At 35.3% G+C, this 13335-nt stretch overlaps 3 protein-coding genes across 4 annotated transcripts; all 3 read left to right on the plus strand.

The window, feature by feature from the left end:
- Nucleotides 1-4347: 4347 nt before the first annotated feature.
- On the plus strand, nt 4348-7283 carry LOC132167335 (RPM1 interacting protein 13-like). 2 transcript variants are annotated; one of them, XM_059578279.1, is made up of 4 exons: nt 4348-4833; nt 6231-6317; nt 6410-6591; nt 7191-7283. In XM_059578279.1, exons 1-3 carry the CDS (start codon nt 4507-4509, stop codon nt 6545-6547), a joined length of 552 nt encoding a protein of 183 aa, XP_059434262.1. In that variant the 5' UTR covers nt 4348-4506; the 3' UTR covers nt 6548-6591; nt 7191-7283. The 2 variants fall into 2 exon arrangements, with proteins under 2 accessions (XP_059434262.1, XP_059434261.1); XM_059578278.1 differs by lacking the exon at nt 7191-7283 and having other exon boundaries at nt 6410-6930.
- Nucleotides 7284-7711: 428 nt separating this feature from the next.
- On the plus strand, nt 7712-8909 carry LOC132167374 (RPM1 interacting protein 13-like). The gene is made up of 3 exons (XM_059578326.1): nt 7712-7978; nt 8495-8581; nt 8689-8909. Exons 1-3 carry the CDS (start codon nt 7712-7714, stop codon nt 8857-8859), a joined length of 525 nt encoding a protein of 174 aa, XP_059434309.1. The 3' UTR covers nt 8860-8909.
- Nucleotides 8910-10758: 1849 nt separating this feature from the next.
- On the plus strand, nt 10759-12875 carry LOC132183014 (nascent polypeptide-associated complex subunit alpha-like protein 2). The gene is made up of 4 exons (XM_059596403.1): nt 10759-10961; nt 11073-11169; nt 12097-12215; nt 12299-12875. Exons 1-4 carry the CDS (start codon nt 10869-10871, stop codon nt 12644-12646), a joined length of 657 nt encoding a protein of 218 aa, XP_059452386.1. The 5' UTR covers nt 10759-10868; the 3' UTR covers nt 12647-12875.
- Nucleotides 12876-13335: the final 460 nt, after the last annotated feature.

A 13335-nucleotide genomic window follows, 5' to 3' on the forward strand; every position in this document is an offset into this window, starting at 1 on the left:
AATAGTGATAATTCTCGTTAGGGTGTTTATTACATGGAATATCGAATTCTATTGAGGGCTACAAAGTATGATGAAACTAAGGACCATTGGTGCCTTTTTATAAATGCAATAGTGTCCTTTTCTAATATATGCAACTCTCTCGAGAGTTATATCTTTTAAAAAGATGTGACTTTTAAAATGATTGTGCATATCTAATATGAACAAACACCCCCCATCGGAGATTATAGTATGTGTGAGGAGACACTATTATATGGAGCTTGTTCTCTAAATTGAATCAATCTATATGGAGTCAATTAGTGATCTATACTTAACATTTGCTTGGTAGTCGCTCAAGTGAGTAACAGACATAAACTTCAATCGAGTTTAACTTGATAGTTGCTTGACGAGCTTGTGGTAAAGCAGAATATAAAACTTTGCGTGACAATGATTTAAGACAAATTTAAAAGGGAAATGCTAGATATTTTTTTCTAGTGTTCTCTCAAATGTAATGTGACTTTTAAAATTACCGTTGAATCATTATTGACTTTTAATCTATTTGTGGTTTTAAAAGCTACATCACAGTTGAAAAAACACTAGAAGAACACTAAGCATTTCCCAATTTAAAAATATGACCTTCAGGTTTGTATTCTTATTATTATTTTTTCATTTTCTACCTCTCTCCTTCACCCCCCCTCCCCCCCCGGCGAAAAAAAGAAAAAGAGAGAAAAATAATTTCATGAGTAAACTAGCATGTCAATTTCACATTCCACCTTATGATGATCAGGAACCGAATAATTGGGGGCACGTGGACCGGACCTGTATAATGATGTCATTTTCATAATAATTGGCGTTACTTAAACCTTAAATAACAATTATGCCTGACTGCCTTCTTACATCATATATATCTACTTGTATATTGAATTCTTGTAATGCACTTAACCCACCTTCTGATGTAGAAATCAATAATTACATTAATGACTTGAGCACTATTGCCTGTTGCTTCCTAATTTATGTAAAGTTGGATTTGATCCATATACGGGATTACCTATATATATAGTTCAATCTAATCTCCATAAAAGGTAGATACCGAATAACATGACATCTTCCAATAGGTTGGCTTGTCTCATGTATTCAACAAGAAAACATCTTTTATTTTTATTTTTTTTAAGCAAAGAGGGTAGGAAGAGGTGATTAACTGTGGTTATTTTATCTGATTGCAACCATGGTAACAGTGTAGCACCTGTCCGCTGGAAACTATTCAAGAGGAGCCTAGACAGCGGAGTCGCAAATGCTTTCTCAAAATCAATAGATCAAACTTACGTCCTAGTAAGTACTTAACCACATGCAAATTTTCTTGAGACCACTAAACTACCACCGCTAGCAATAAGAAAAAAAAAAAAAAAAAAAGACATCTTTTGTTATTGAATATGGACAGTTAAGATTAGAACTCATTATTTCACTACAAATCAACTTAATGCTCGAAAATGTACTAAATAAGAAGATGTAATGTTGGACAAGGCAGAGTCTTAAAATGAATGCGAATTTATTGGGCAATTATAGCTACGAAAGCAACTTACACAGTTGAGCATTAAAATGAAAAACATGTGGACAGGTAAGGGGTTTTTGATCGAGTGTGACTGAAATTTCAAATGAAATAACATCTCACCTAAGCTAGATGGAGACAGTGGCGACAGCTATGGGTTGGAAAAGAAAAGCGCACCATGGTCCATGACTAGACTTAACCCTACCTTGTTCTGGAAGCAAGATATTCTCCAAAAACCCATCTAAACCCACGAAAATTCACACCCAAACGTTAACTTCTTCACCTACTTTCCCACCAACCCCCGATTCCTTCTCACAATTAGCGATTTATTAATCATCACACAAATAATTACCAAATATTATAAAAGCAATTAGTTAATTATCACATGTATTTGGTGAAAAAGTTGAAATCTTTTGAAAACTTTTCAAAAGTTAATCGGTTGCAGGTTAGTCGAATTCAGAAAATTAATCTACTATATATAGAAGAATGAGAAATGACAATATGTTTATACTTATAAAATCTTTGCAATTGACACACTAGTAATGCACCTCTCTACCAATGTTGTTGTGTTTTGGATTTGTGTTTTTGTTGTTTGTTGTTCGTTTTTCTTTTATGTTGTTGATGTGTTTTGTGGGTTATAGTTTCTCTATTTTTTTGTGGCTTTATCTTAATGTAAAGACTTCTGTAATCGGAATTCATTTCTCTTTTTCTGCCGCTCTTAATCGGAAAACAATAGTTCCATGATGCTTCAATGGCTTCTTCTTATTGGTTGTTGTTACAGTTTTCAAGTGGGCCAAATTTTTGGCTTGGTTCATTAATTACATATTGTGCAATTCATTTCTTGGCTTTTAGCTCGAGAGGGCAAGGCTTAGGTGCGGTAGTCTTGAACTACCGCACAGTGCGGTAGTTCAAGACTACCGCGTTTTGGTAAGTGAAAAACTAATTTTTTATATTAAATATTAAAATAATCAATAATTAAAAAATAAAAATATTAAAAAACTAAAACTATTAAAAAAAAATTAAAACAAAAAAAAAAAGAAAAATTAAAATCAAAATCAGTAGGTTTGGCTAAAATAGGTGGTCGGATCACCCTATATTTGGCCAAGGAGGTGACTTTATAAGCCGGCCTCGCAATACGGTCCAACACCCTTAAAGGCCAAAGAAAGAAAAGAATTAAAAAAAAAAAAAAAAAAAGTTTATGTTTTTGGGCTGTGACACTGAATCCAAATTCCCTACTTCAATCGCCTTTCCAATTTCTTTTCTCCTTTCTCCAATTTTCTCCATCTCTTCTGTTTCCTTTCTTGACTTTCTTTTCATTCTCTTTTCTTTATTTAATCCCTCTCTCCTTAACAAATTTCAGAAACACAGAGAGAGTAGAGGGAGAGGGTTGATCTGAGACAGAAATTGAGGGAGAGGGCGAGAAAGAGAGAGAGAGAGAGACAGAGATGGGAGAGTCAGAGTTGATTGAGACAGAAATTGAGGGAGGGCGAGAAAGAGAGAGAGAGATGGGGAGTCAGAGACAATACGTGAGTTTTAGTTTTTTAATATTTTTATTTTTTAATTATTAATTATTTTAATATTTAATGTAAAAAATAATTTTTTTACTGACCAAAACGCGGTCGTCTTGAACTACCGCACTGTGCGGTAGTTCAAGACTACCGCACCTAAGCCTTTCCCTAGCTCGAGATATAGAGTATCGGCCAATTTTTTATTTATTGTTTTTATTTTTTGCTCTGTCTTTTGATTTTGATTTGTTGTTGGGGAGTCCTCTCTCTTATTTTTTGTTTCCTTTCTAACCATTTCTTTATTTGCTTAAAAAAAAAAAAAAAAAAACTGCATTTAGGTTGATTTAGATTCTGAGTTGTGAGTTTGAATGGTTGCCCGATAGAGTTGTGAGCCATTATCCTATAAAAGATTTTATCATCACTAATTAGTGGGGGTGGTGTCCAGTTATTTGTCTATTTATTTTATTTTATTTTAATTTTGAGATTCTTTTTGAAGTTATGCAATTTCAAATTATTTACTGTAATAGAATACTGAAACAAGATATAAACTATGATGATTAATGTTACTTATTACCTTGGTTAACATGTTTACAAAATGCGAGAAAATAAGATAGGCTCTAATTTATTATTATTATTATTATTTTTCTGTAAAATTCTTGAGAAAAATGCAATTTCATTTAGTGGGATAATAATCATAATATAAAACCAATGGGTATGTTTGGTTGAATGAGTATAAGAGGAGTTTGAGACTATTTTAAACAATATTTGTTTGAAAATTTAGACACCACCCATTTCTCTTTTCATTATGAACTAAATAACAGAAAATGTTTTTAGGATGGAAGTTAAGCACTGAAAAATCACTCATCTTTTTAAGAATGTTTTTTGTCAAAACCTTAGGTTTATCTAAATCATTTAGGGAACAAATATGAAAAAAAAGGGATCCGACTTGTAAACTACAGTATATATGCTGTTAAAAAATTCAAAGGTAATAATTTAATTAAAGTAATTGAAGGATTCAGATCTATCATAATAAATACCAATAAATAGATGAAGTAATGGATGAAAGAGAAAATTAATATTTATTATGACAGAGACTTGTGCCTTTTAAATACTTTAATTAAATCCCCACCATTGAATTTTTTAACAGCATACAAGCTGGATCAAAAAAAAGAGATAATTTTATTTCCTCCCCAACTATTTACGGGGAGCAATCATGTCACCCAAAAAAAAAAAACTATTTTTACAGGGAGAATGGGAAGACGCTTGGTGAGAAGGTGATAAAACGGCGTCGTCTTGCTTCTTATTATGTTCTCCTTTTTTTGGGTTTTTGGGAACTCCAACGGTCGACTTCCAAATTCCAATGCCCAGATTCAAAAAATTTAAACTGCTCTGCTCATACAATGCCATCATCACTCTCTGGGCTTGAATCAGAACCTTCTTCTCGGCAACCAAACAGAAAGTCAGAAAGAAAGCGAGAAAATGGAGGAACATGACACCAAGGTGATAGAGATATCACCCGCCTCCTCTGAGAAAGAGCGAAAACCAACAACGGATATTCAGATAAAATCAAAATTTTGCTCTTCAGAAGAAGAAGATGGGAGTCCGCTGAGACCCATTTTTTGCCTCAACAGAAAGAACAACGCGGACATCAAACGCATCGAAGAAACCCAGGACTGCTTCATCTTGGATTTCGACCCTTTTGAGTCCATCGACCTCTCCAAGCTCTCTGTTTCCAACAATCCTTCGGAGGTTGATGCTGATCCTGACGGTGCTAGTGATCTCTCTGTGATTGCTGAAAAAGGCCAGGTTTGTGCATAAATATCTTTTTGTTACTAAGGAGATTCAAAACATGAAATATTTGCTTATTTGTTATGTATATATAAGAGGTTTTGGGCTTCATTTTGTTTAAGTCAGATGTGTGAGAAAAGCTGTGTTAGTATGGACGGTTAGGCTTGAGGTGTGAGATATGTGTGAGTAGTGAAGTGGGCGGAGCGATCTTGGGTGAGATTGTATTGATTCATGATATATTTTGATTAGAAAAAATCGAGTCTATTGTTTATGAGTCCAAATCTTGGTGCTTATATGTAACACGTCTATAGTTGTTGAGCTTCTCAGTCGTGCCAACCATGTGGAATTTCATTGGTTTGAAACTGAGTTTAGTTCGTGGGGCTGGAGTTAAATAAAGTTATAATGCTGGTGATAGGTTAAGAGGTTAGCAACCAACAAAAAAAACAAAGATAATTCCTTTCTGGGTACCTCAAACTGTTTGATGAAATTCCTCTATGAGGATTTCTTATTAATCATCTCTCTTAAATAGGCAAGGCACTACAATCCAATTCTAATACTACTATCCAACCAAATCTAAATCATAGTCCCAAGCCAATTATCTCGGAAATCTAAATGATAGTCTTCATCCTCATCTTGCTGTTGCACTCTCAGTGGACTCCTTTGGCATAACTTCTTCATCAGATAAGGCCTTGAGCTTAGGGGTGGGATTAGGATGGCCAGCTGCTTGACCTTCTAGAACCTGGTACTTTGGATTAGGTAGATTTGGTTGTCAACGGCTTCTAAAAAGTTGGTATTGTTAGCATGAGTAATGCTAAACGTAAGACCCATATTCCACTTGTGTTCTCCCAAAATTAATTTCGCTTTTAAAATCACCATTGAATTTGTAATAAATCACTAGTAGATATTGATTCAATAGTAATTTTAAAAGGCACATAGGTTTTGAGGGGACACAAGGGAGATATCGGTCTTACATTTAGCATTACTCTTGTTAGCATGACTGATGCAATGAAGAAGCTCAACAACTACCCGTTATAGAGATTGATCCATCCACATAAATTCCTAGTTGAAAAGGGCTGTGGGTGATTTTTCATGGCAGTCAGACTACAACACTCCAAAGATGTGTAATTGTGTGAAGAAGTAGCATCTGTGTGACACCCCAAGGGGATGACACCCTAAGGGGATGTATCTTTTGTGTGTGTCATGTGAATAAAAGTTGTGTGGAAATGAGTTCAACTTCATTTATGCAAGTGGGAAAGAGTTCCTGTGATTGGCATGCTTTTGTTTTGTACCTGTAAAATAATATTGCTTGAGTGAGGATGTTTGTTGTTTTCGGCCCTCCAGGTGGGTGTTTACTCAAAATATTTTGTATTTGTGTGTGTTTCTAAAAGGTTTTTATTTTGATTGATGATGAACAGGTGGCTTGTAGAGATTATCCGCATTCAAGGCATCTCTGTCTGAAATTTCCCTTTGAGACAACACCTCATGAGAACTACTGCAAGCTGGTAATGGGATTTAGGGTCTAATCAGTTTGATGTGTAAAGTTCATCTGTGTTCTACATGATGTAATGAGTTTTAGATTATGGATTGATTGCAGTGTTACTGTTATGTTTGCGATTCGGCTGCCCCATGCAAGTATTGGACAGAGTCTAAACCAGAACATTGCCATGCTTCGGAGCATGTTGGAGATTGGAAATACCAAAGGAGTTTGAGGAAGCAGCAGCCAGCAGTTTGAAAATGAAGAAGTTCTTGATTCTTCGTGCAGTGCTGCAGTAGATGGTATACGACAAAGAAAAATTAGATTATTAAAGCAATCAGGCTGTCAAATTCATGCTTAGAATTAATTTTTGGGTAGATAGGTTCTGTTTTATGCAGAAGTCCCGTCATTCGAAGCGGAATATGTACTATCTTTTCTTCATCTTTGGTTGTGCACATGACATATGTAGATATCCTAATATATGTAAAGGATGGAGAGAGTTAAGCTCAAATGAATGAAATCCAATTATTTTGTTTGAGTTATATGTTCTAAAAATCATGTCAATATGGTGACATTGCACTTTTTCATTAAAAGAGACATATTCAGAAGTTGTTTCCCTATCTTGTCTAGTATTAGTCCTGAATGAAACACCTGCATTGATGTAGTTTCTTTGTTTGAGGCCATTGATGCAGCAGCCATACATGGCTTGACGAAGCATGCCATGTTCAAGAGTACCCAGACATACAAGGAAAGAAAGAAACAACCCACAGCTAATTTAGATGTTTTCAGAACCTTACTTTGAACTTTTCGAAAAAAGTCGAACTTACAAAGAGGGTGCTTGAGGATTTTGTTAGTACTGCATAGTTATTTAGTCAAGTATTTGATTTTTTTTTTGTGACAGTTTCCTAGATGTACATTCAACAGAAGCTTCTCACAGATGCAAGTCACTTTGAAGAAAGTTAAAGGTGAGGAAAGCCAGTTCCCGCAGCAGCTATACTTTAAAGTGTCCTGGAGTTAGTGATTGTACTGGTTGCTTTTCACAGAACTGTGTGAATACTTCGCTGGGAAGGAAAAGGTGGCTGCATTTAATACTCTTCCTCTTGCTGAACTCTCCCAGCGTTCTCTTCTCATAGTTCTCTTCAGCATCCATTTATTACAAATTCAGAGAACTTTCCCTCTATACATATTCAACCTCAATTTCTACCTCAATTTCCATTCTTCTTTTGAGTCTCACTACCTTCCCAGCAAGTGTGCTTGGTTGGAGCGTTATGCTTTTGGCATTTGGGGAACCCCAGCGGTCTACTTGGAATCTCCAAAATGTGAAAATGTGAGTTGCTCCATCTTTCACTCTCTAGGATTTTAATCAGAGCCTTCTTCATAAGGATTCATTTTCACGATACCCAACAGAATTTCTGAAAGAAAATGTCGGAAAACGACACAGAGCTTGTGCAGATATTGCCCTTCTCGTCTGAGAAAAAAGAAGAGGGAGAGGAGGAAGATGGGAGTCCGATAAGATCCATATTTTGCCTCAAGAGCAAGAGCCCCGCAGACATCAAACGCATAGAAGAAATCGAGGACTGCTTCATTTTGGAGTTCGACCCCTACGAGTCCATTGACCTCTCCAAGTTCACAGTCCCTGCTGATGCTGATGGTGCTACTCATCTCTTTGTTATTGCTGAAAAAGGCCAGGTTTGTGCATTAAAATCTCTTGGCAAGGAAATTCAAAAATGAATATATTTTTGTTGTCTCGGACAAAAAACCTGATCTTCGTTAATTTTGTTAGTTTTTTTTTTTAAGGTATTCAGCATCTGTTGCCCTTGCGGGGCTTCTTTTTGGACCGACAACCCATTGAGTATTTATGTCTATCAAAAACATTTACATCGATAGAAAGTAATATAATTAAATATTAAATTGATATTCTCACTTACGCGCGGACTTAAAGTCATCTTTAACAAGTGAGGCTAGCACCCGTTGACTCAAAACCTCCGTTTTAATACCAATATTAAATCATCACTTAACTTAAAAATTTAAATTTATAAAAATTAATAAATTTAATTATTTAATTAATATTTTAACATTACAAATTAAAGATTGTATTGCTTCACGTTATTGTCTAGAGGGTAGAGTCTATTGTTTACGTGTCTAAATCTTGTGTGTGTTCGTATTTTCAAAAGGTTTTCATTTTGATTGATTGATGATGAACAGGTGGCTTGTAGAGATTATCCACATTCAAGACATCTGTGTCTGAATTTCCCTTTTGAGGCAACACCTCATGAGAACTACTGCAACCTGGTAATTAATGGGATTTTGTGTCTAATCAATACGTCGTGAATACTTTAATTATCTCTGTTCTACATTAATAATCAAATGATATGTTTTTTTTTAATGGATTGTTGCAGTGTTACTGTTACGTTTGCGATTCAGCGGCTCCATGCAAGTATTGGACGGAGCCGATACCACCACATTGTGATGCTTCGGAGAATGTTGAAGGTTGGATGATCCAAAGGAATTTGAGGAAACGCCAAGAGGGGTTTGCAAATGAATTAGTTAATTCTCAACATCTTTGTTGAGTATTACAATGTAAAAAAATTGTGTTATATGGTGAAAATATATTATAAGTGTAAGCGGTTAATATAACATAATCTATATATATTTGACATAATATCAAGATCTATTGATTAAAACTTTTGAGTTGGGTAGTTTGCAGATAATCTTTTACAGATGTTTTGGTTTTTTTTTTTTGTTTTGTTTTGTTTTTTTAATTTTTTTTGTAGGTTAATCTCTTAGAGATTAAAATGATTAAAATAGTACCCTTTATTTCGTACTTAAAGCTATAAAATAAAAGAATTGATAAGAAATCGTGATTACCTTAAATTAAAGCTCAATAGCAATACCTACAACAACAAAAAAAAAAAAAAAAAAAAAAAAGGGGAAAAAAAAAAAAGTGTGGGACCTATGATCTTCTAACTTCTCTCATCCTCACCAAGGAAAAAAAAAATCATACACAATTCTATCTCAAATTATTATGTTATTATTAATGTTTCTTTCAAACTACTACTTGTGTTATTGTTACTCTAAACTACCAACAAAATGTTAATGTCATCTCAACATTAGCAGAAAGATAAAAAATTTCAAATAAGACAAAAAAATCCTTATAAATAAAAAAATAAAAAAAGGAAAAAAATTAAAATATCCTTATAAATTTTATTTTATTTTTTCCCTTTTTTTTAATTAAAAAATTTCTTAAAAAAAAAAAAAAAACTAAAAGCTATTTTTTTTTTAATTATTATTATTTTTTAAAAAAAGGGTTAAATGCCCTTGGTACCTATGGTAAATCAATGAACTCACTTGGTACTTTCGTCATAATTTTGTTAATTTTTTTGACGGAGTGCCATGTACCCCTTACACATAGACTGATACATGTGGTTTCAAGACGACACGTGGCGTTGTACTTGTGTTTTTGGGTGCCATGTCACATTAAAAAATATTCAAAATAATATGTAACAATATATATACATAAGGAGTTGGGTTGGGGGTAGCTCAATGGGCAGCCAGGGGGTGCTCGAACCACCCCCGTGGCCCTTGGGGGGTGGCCGAGGGCCAAATAAAAAGAATAAAAATAAAATAAAATTTAAAGGTCCACCTTTGGCCACCCCCAAAGGCCATGGGGGTGGCCTCGTTTGGCCTAGGAGTGGCTTCGGTCACCTTAGACCGGCTGAAGCCACCCCAAGGCAAACCCTTAAATTTTTTTTATTTTTTATTTGGCCCTTGGGGGTGGCCGAACCTGGATACCCATTGAGCCACCCCTAGCTAAAATGCCTATGGCCAAAATGGGGTGGCCAGCTGCTTCTAACCCGATTCCCCAGTAGTTTTTTTTTTTTACATATTATTTTGAATCTTTTTTTTAATCGGCGTGGCATTAAGCAAAGTCTTCTGTGCGTGTTCTTGGCCAGCGTATGTCGATTCGCGTGAGGGTATGTAAGCCATTGATAAACCAAAGTGGGTTTATTGGCTTATCATAGGTAACATTTATGACATTTTTGAAAACTGAGGTGACTATTTGATTCTGGCTCAAAGTACAAGTATTGAAATCATTTAACCCTAAAAAAAAAAAAAAAAAAAAAAAAATCTTATGAATGATATTTTTTTCATAATATTTTTTGTTTTTGTTAAGTTAATTTTATAATTTTAAGGATTTTTTTTTTAAAAAAAAAAAAAAATCTTATGAATGATATTTTTTTCATTGGAGGTATACATTTTTTATATTTTTTTCATTGGGGGTATACATTTTTTAGTAGTTTGAGAGAGAGAGAGAGAGAGACAGTGAATGGAAGTGTGAGAGTCTGAGAGATAAATGTACTTCTCAAGAAAAAAAAAAAAATTGTTTTTGGGTGTTTTATCCCCAAGAACTAGACATGGGCTCGTGAGTCAAAGTTGGCCCAGTTTATGAGAAAACCCTTATCTTATACCCATAGTCCCCAACTAAAAGGAGCCTGATCGGAAAGTTTATCCCCACCCCTGTTGAGTCCCCAATTCTCACTGCCTCACAAACAAAACCCCAGAAGAAGCAGCAAAAGCTATGTCACCCGGACCCGTTGTTGAGGCTGCCGAACCCGAGACCGAGCTCCAGGTCCCCATCGTCGACGAGCCCCTGAAGAACGCCCAACCTCTGGTCCCCCATTCAACTCTTCTACGTGTATATAAATTTATTTCATTTTCTGTCTCTCTTTTTTTTTTTTTTTTAATTGTTCTCTGTTTTGTGTGTGTGTGTGTGTTTTGGCAGAACGATGAGGTTGTCGTCGAGGATGTGAAGGAGGATGACGATGACGATGACGACGACGACGATGACGACGACGATGAGAAGGAGGATGAGGCTCAAGGTATTTTTTTTTTCTTCTTCTGTTTGCGTTTTTACCACTCTGTTCTTTGATGGGGTTTTGTTTGTTTGGTTCGAGGGGTTTATTTGTGTGTCCTTGTCATTTTTTTATTGGATTTGATTGATTTGTGGGGTTCGCTTTGTTGGGTGTGGTTCGAATTTTGGTTTGAAGTGGCGTTCGAGCATTGTTTAAGACTCTTATTGAAGATTTTGTGATATATTTTTGCCTATTTAGGTGTACATGTATAGTTTGCTTGGTTGCCTGAGAAAATGTAGATAGAAAGGGAGGATTTTGATTGGCGTATAATGAATGTAGGAGGACCCAACAATGTATAAATAAATAAATAAATAAAGGTTTGGTTGAGATTGTTACAGCTTTCTCAAAAAGTAAAAGAAGATTTTTTTTTGCGTGAGATAATAGCATTCATTCGCTAGGGATTATATAAGAACGGTTTGCATGGAAGTTGATTGCCTTGAAGATCAAATATATTGCATTTCTTTATTAGTTGTCAAAAACATATTGTAGAAAACTTAGGAGAGACTTAATCGTTTGAAAGTTTTAGTTGTTTTATTGGTTTTCTGATATGTGCAACACCGTGGGCCATTCTAGAACTTTCATCTTCTCACCAATGTTTGTTATATGCTATGCTTTAGTCTTGTCTTAGTGCGTCTTCTGTCATTTCCTTGTTTTTTAGTTTACATTTTCTTTGTTGGAGACATTTTTTTAGCTACTGTAAGTAACACAAACAGCAGAGATGTAGCCACTTCCTAAATGTCTTAGTACCCTTGTTGTTTGAGTTTGCTTTCTTTATTCAATATTTATGATTTTTATCTATGTTGCTTGCAAGTCAGGGTTTCTTTTGGCAGTTTAATTACATGAATATTCTCTATATTGTCCTTTCAAACTTTTTGACTGGAGAATGAGATGCAGGTGCAAATGAGAGTTCTAAGCAGAGCAGAAGTGAGAAGAAGAGTCGCAAGGCAATGTTGAAGCTGGGAATGAAACCTGTTACTGGTGTTAGTAGGGTCACCATCAAGAGAACAAAAAATGTATGCTTTTATCTGGTTGTCCTTTTATCTAATCAGTTTCCATGTGATGGATCGCGATTAACCAGTGTTTTCTTGTTCTTCAGATACTGTTTTTCATTTCAAAACCTGATGTCTTTAAAAGCCCACATTCTGAGACCTATGTCATATTTGGCGAGGCAAAGATAGAGGATTTGAGCTCACAATTGCAGACACAGGCTGCCCAGCAGTTCATGATGCCAGACATGGGATCCGTTATGGCAAAACCAGACACTTCTGCTTCTGCTGGAGTGCAGGCAGATGAGGAAGAGGAGGAGGTTGATGAAACTGGGGTGGAGCCTCGGGACATTGAATTGGTCATGACACAGGCAAGTGTGTCAAAGAGCAAGGCTGTCAAGGCTCTCAAGGCTCACGAGGGGGACATTGTCAGTGCTATCATGGAGCTCACCAATTAAATAAATAAAAAAAGGCTCCATACTCTATCATGCGGTGTTGCTTTTTCTGATGATGAGTTTTTGAAATTTATGTTACCATTTAGTTATTTCAGTCGATTTGGCTAGCATCAATCTTGTGGGTTAAATTACCTTTTTGTTTTTGTTGGACTTGGACAGTTTTCAGTCACAGTGAGGTTGTGTAGCCTGCTGAATTACACTCTTGAGTAATTAAGGTTTTTGTTACTGGTTTTCTGTTGCTTACAACCCAATTAAGCCTTGATGCCAAATAGACGGGGGTTGAGATTCATTCCTTTACAAAGATATTTTAGCTGGCAAAGCAATTCTTTCTCCCAGAGTTCCATGTAATAATTGTTTACTAGGAACTTCCTAGAATGTCTGACAAGACCTGTTTGGAAACAATGACTTCAAAACATAAAACTCATGATGATTGGCTTCAAAGATCATCTAATGTTGTGTGTTGAGTTGATTTTGAAGTGGCATAGACTGGAAAGATTTTGGGTCGATTGTATTATTTTATAGGGAACTGGCCTGATGCTGTTCTATTGGGCAACTTGTTGCTGCCCTTCGGGTTTGGCATGCACTCTGAATCATGTTATGGTGAAATTCTTTAGCGGTTTGTTGGCCTTAATCTTTTATTATTATTACTAGGAAAAAGAAAATATAAAATCTGCATAGTTTTTTTTTTTTTT

This window comes from Corylus avellana, chromosome ca1, assembly GCF_901000735.1.
Source record: "Corylus avellana chromosome ca1, CavTom2PMs-1.0".
Classification (NCBI taxonomy): domain Eukaryota; kingdom Viridiplantae; phylum Streptophyta; class Magnoliopsida; order Fagales; family Betulaceae; genus Corylus; species Corylus avellana.

Bases quoted from the DNA above. Each gene is read 5' to 3' on its own strand.
- LOC132167374 (XM_059578326.1), top strand. From the start codon at position 7,712: ATGTCGGAAAACGACACAGAGCTTGTGCAGATATTGCCCTTCTCGTCT. The intron at 7,979-8,494 runs GTTTGTGCATTA...GATGATGAACAG, and splicing joins TTATTGCTGAAAAAGGCCAG to GTGGCTTGTAGAGATTATCC. The intron at 8,582-8,688 runs GTAATTAATGGG...GGATTGTTGCAG, and splicing joins ATGAGAACTACTGCAACCTG to TGTTACTGTTACGTTTGCGA.
- LOC132183014 (XM_059596403.1), top strand. From the start codon at position 10,869: ATGTCACCCGGACCCGTTGTTGAGGCTGCCGAACCCGAGACCGAGCTC. The intron at 11,170-12,096 runs GTATTTTTTTTT...AATGAGATGCAG, and splicing joins GAAGGAGGATGAGGCTCAAG to GTGCAAATGAGAGTTCTAAG. The intron at 12,216-12,298 runs GTATGCTTTTAT...CTTGTTCTTCAG, and splicing joins CCATCAAGAGAACAAAAAAT to ATACTGTTTTTCATTTCAAA.
- LOC132167335 (XM_059578279.1), top strand. From the start codon at position 4,507: ATGGAGGAACATGACACCAAGGTGATAGAGATATCACCCGCCTCCTCT. The intron at 4,834-6,230 runs GTTTGTGCATAA...GATGATGAACAG, and splicing joins TGATTGCTGAAAAAGGCCAG to GTGGCTTGTAGAGATTATCC. The intron at 6,318-6,409 runs GTAATGGGATTT...GATTGATTGCAG, and splicing joins ATGAGAACTACTGCAAGCTG to TGTTACTGTTATGTTTGCGA.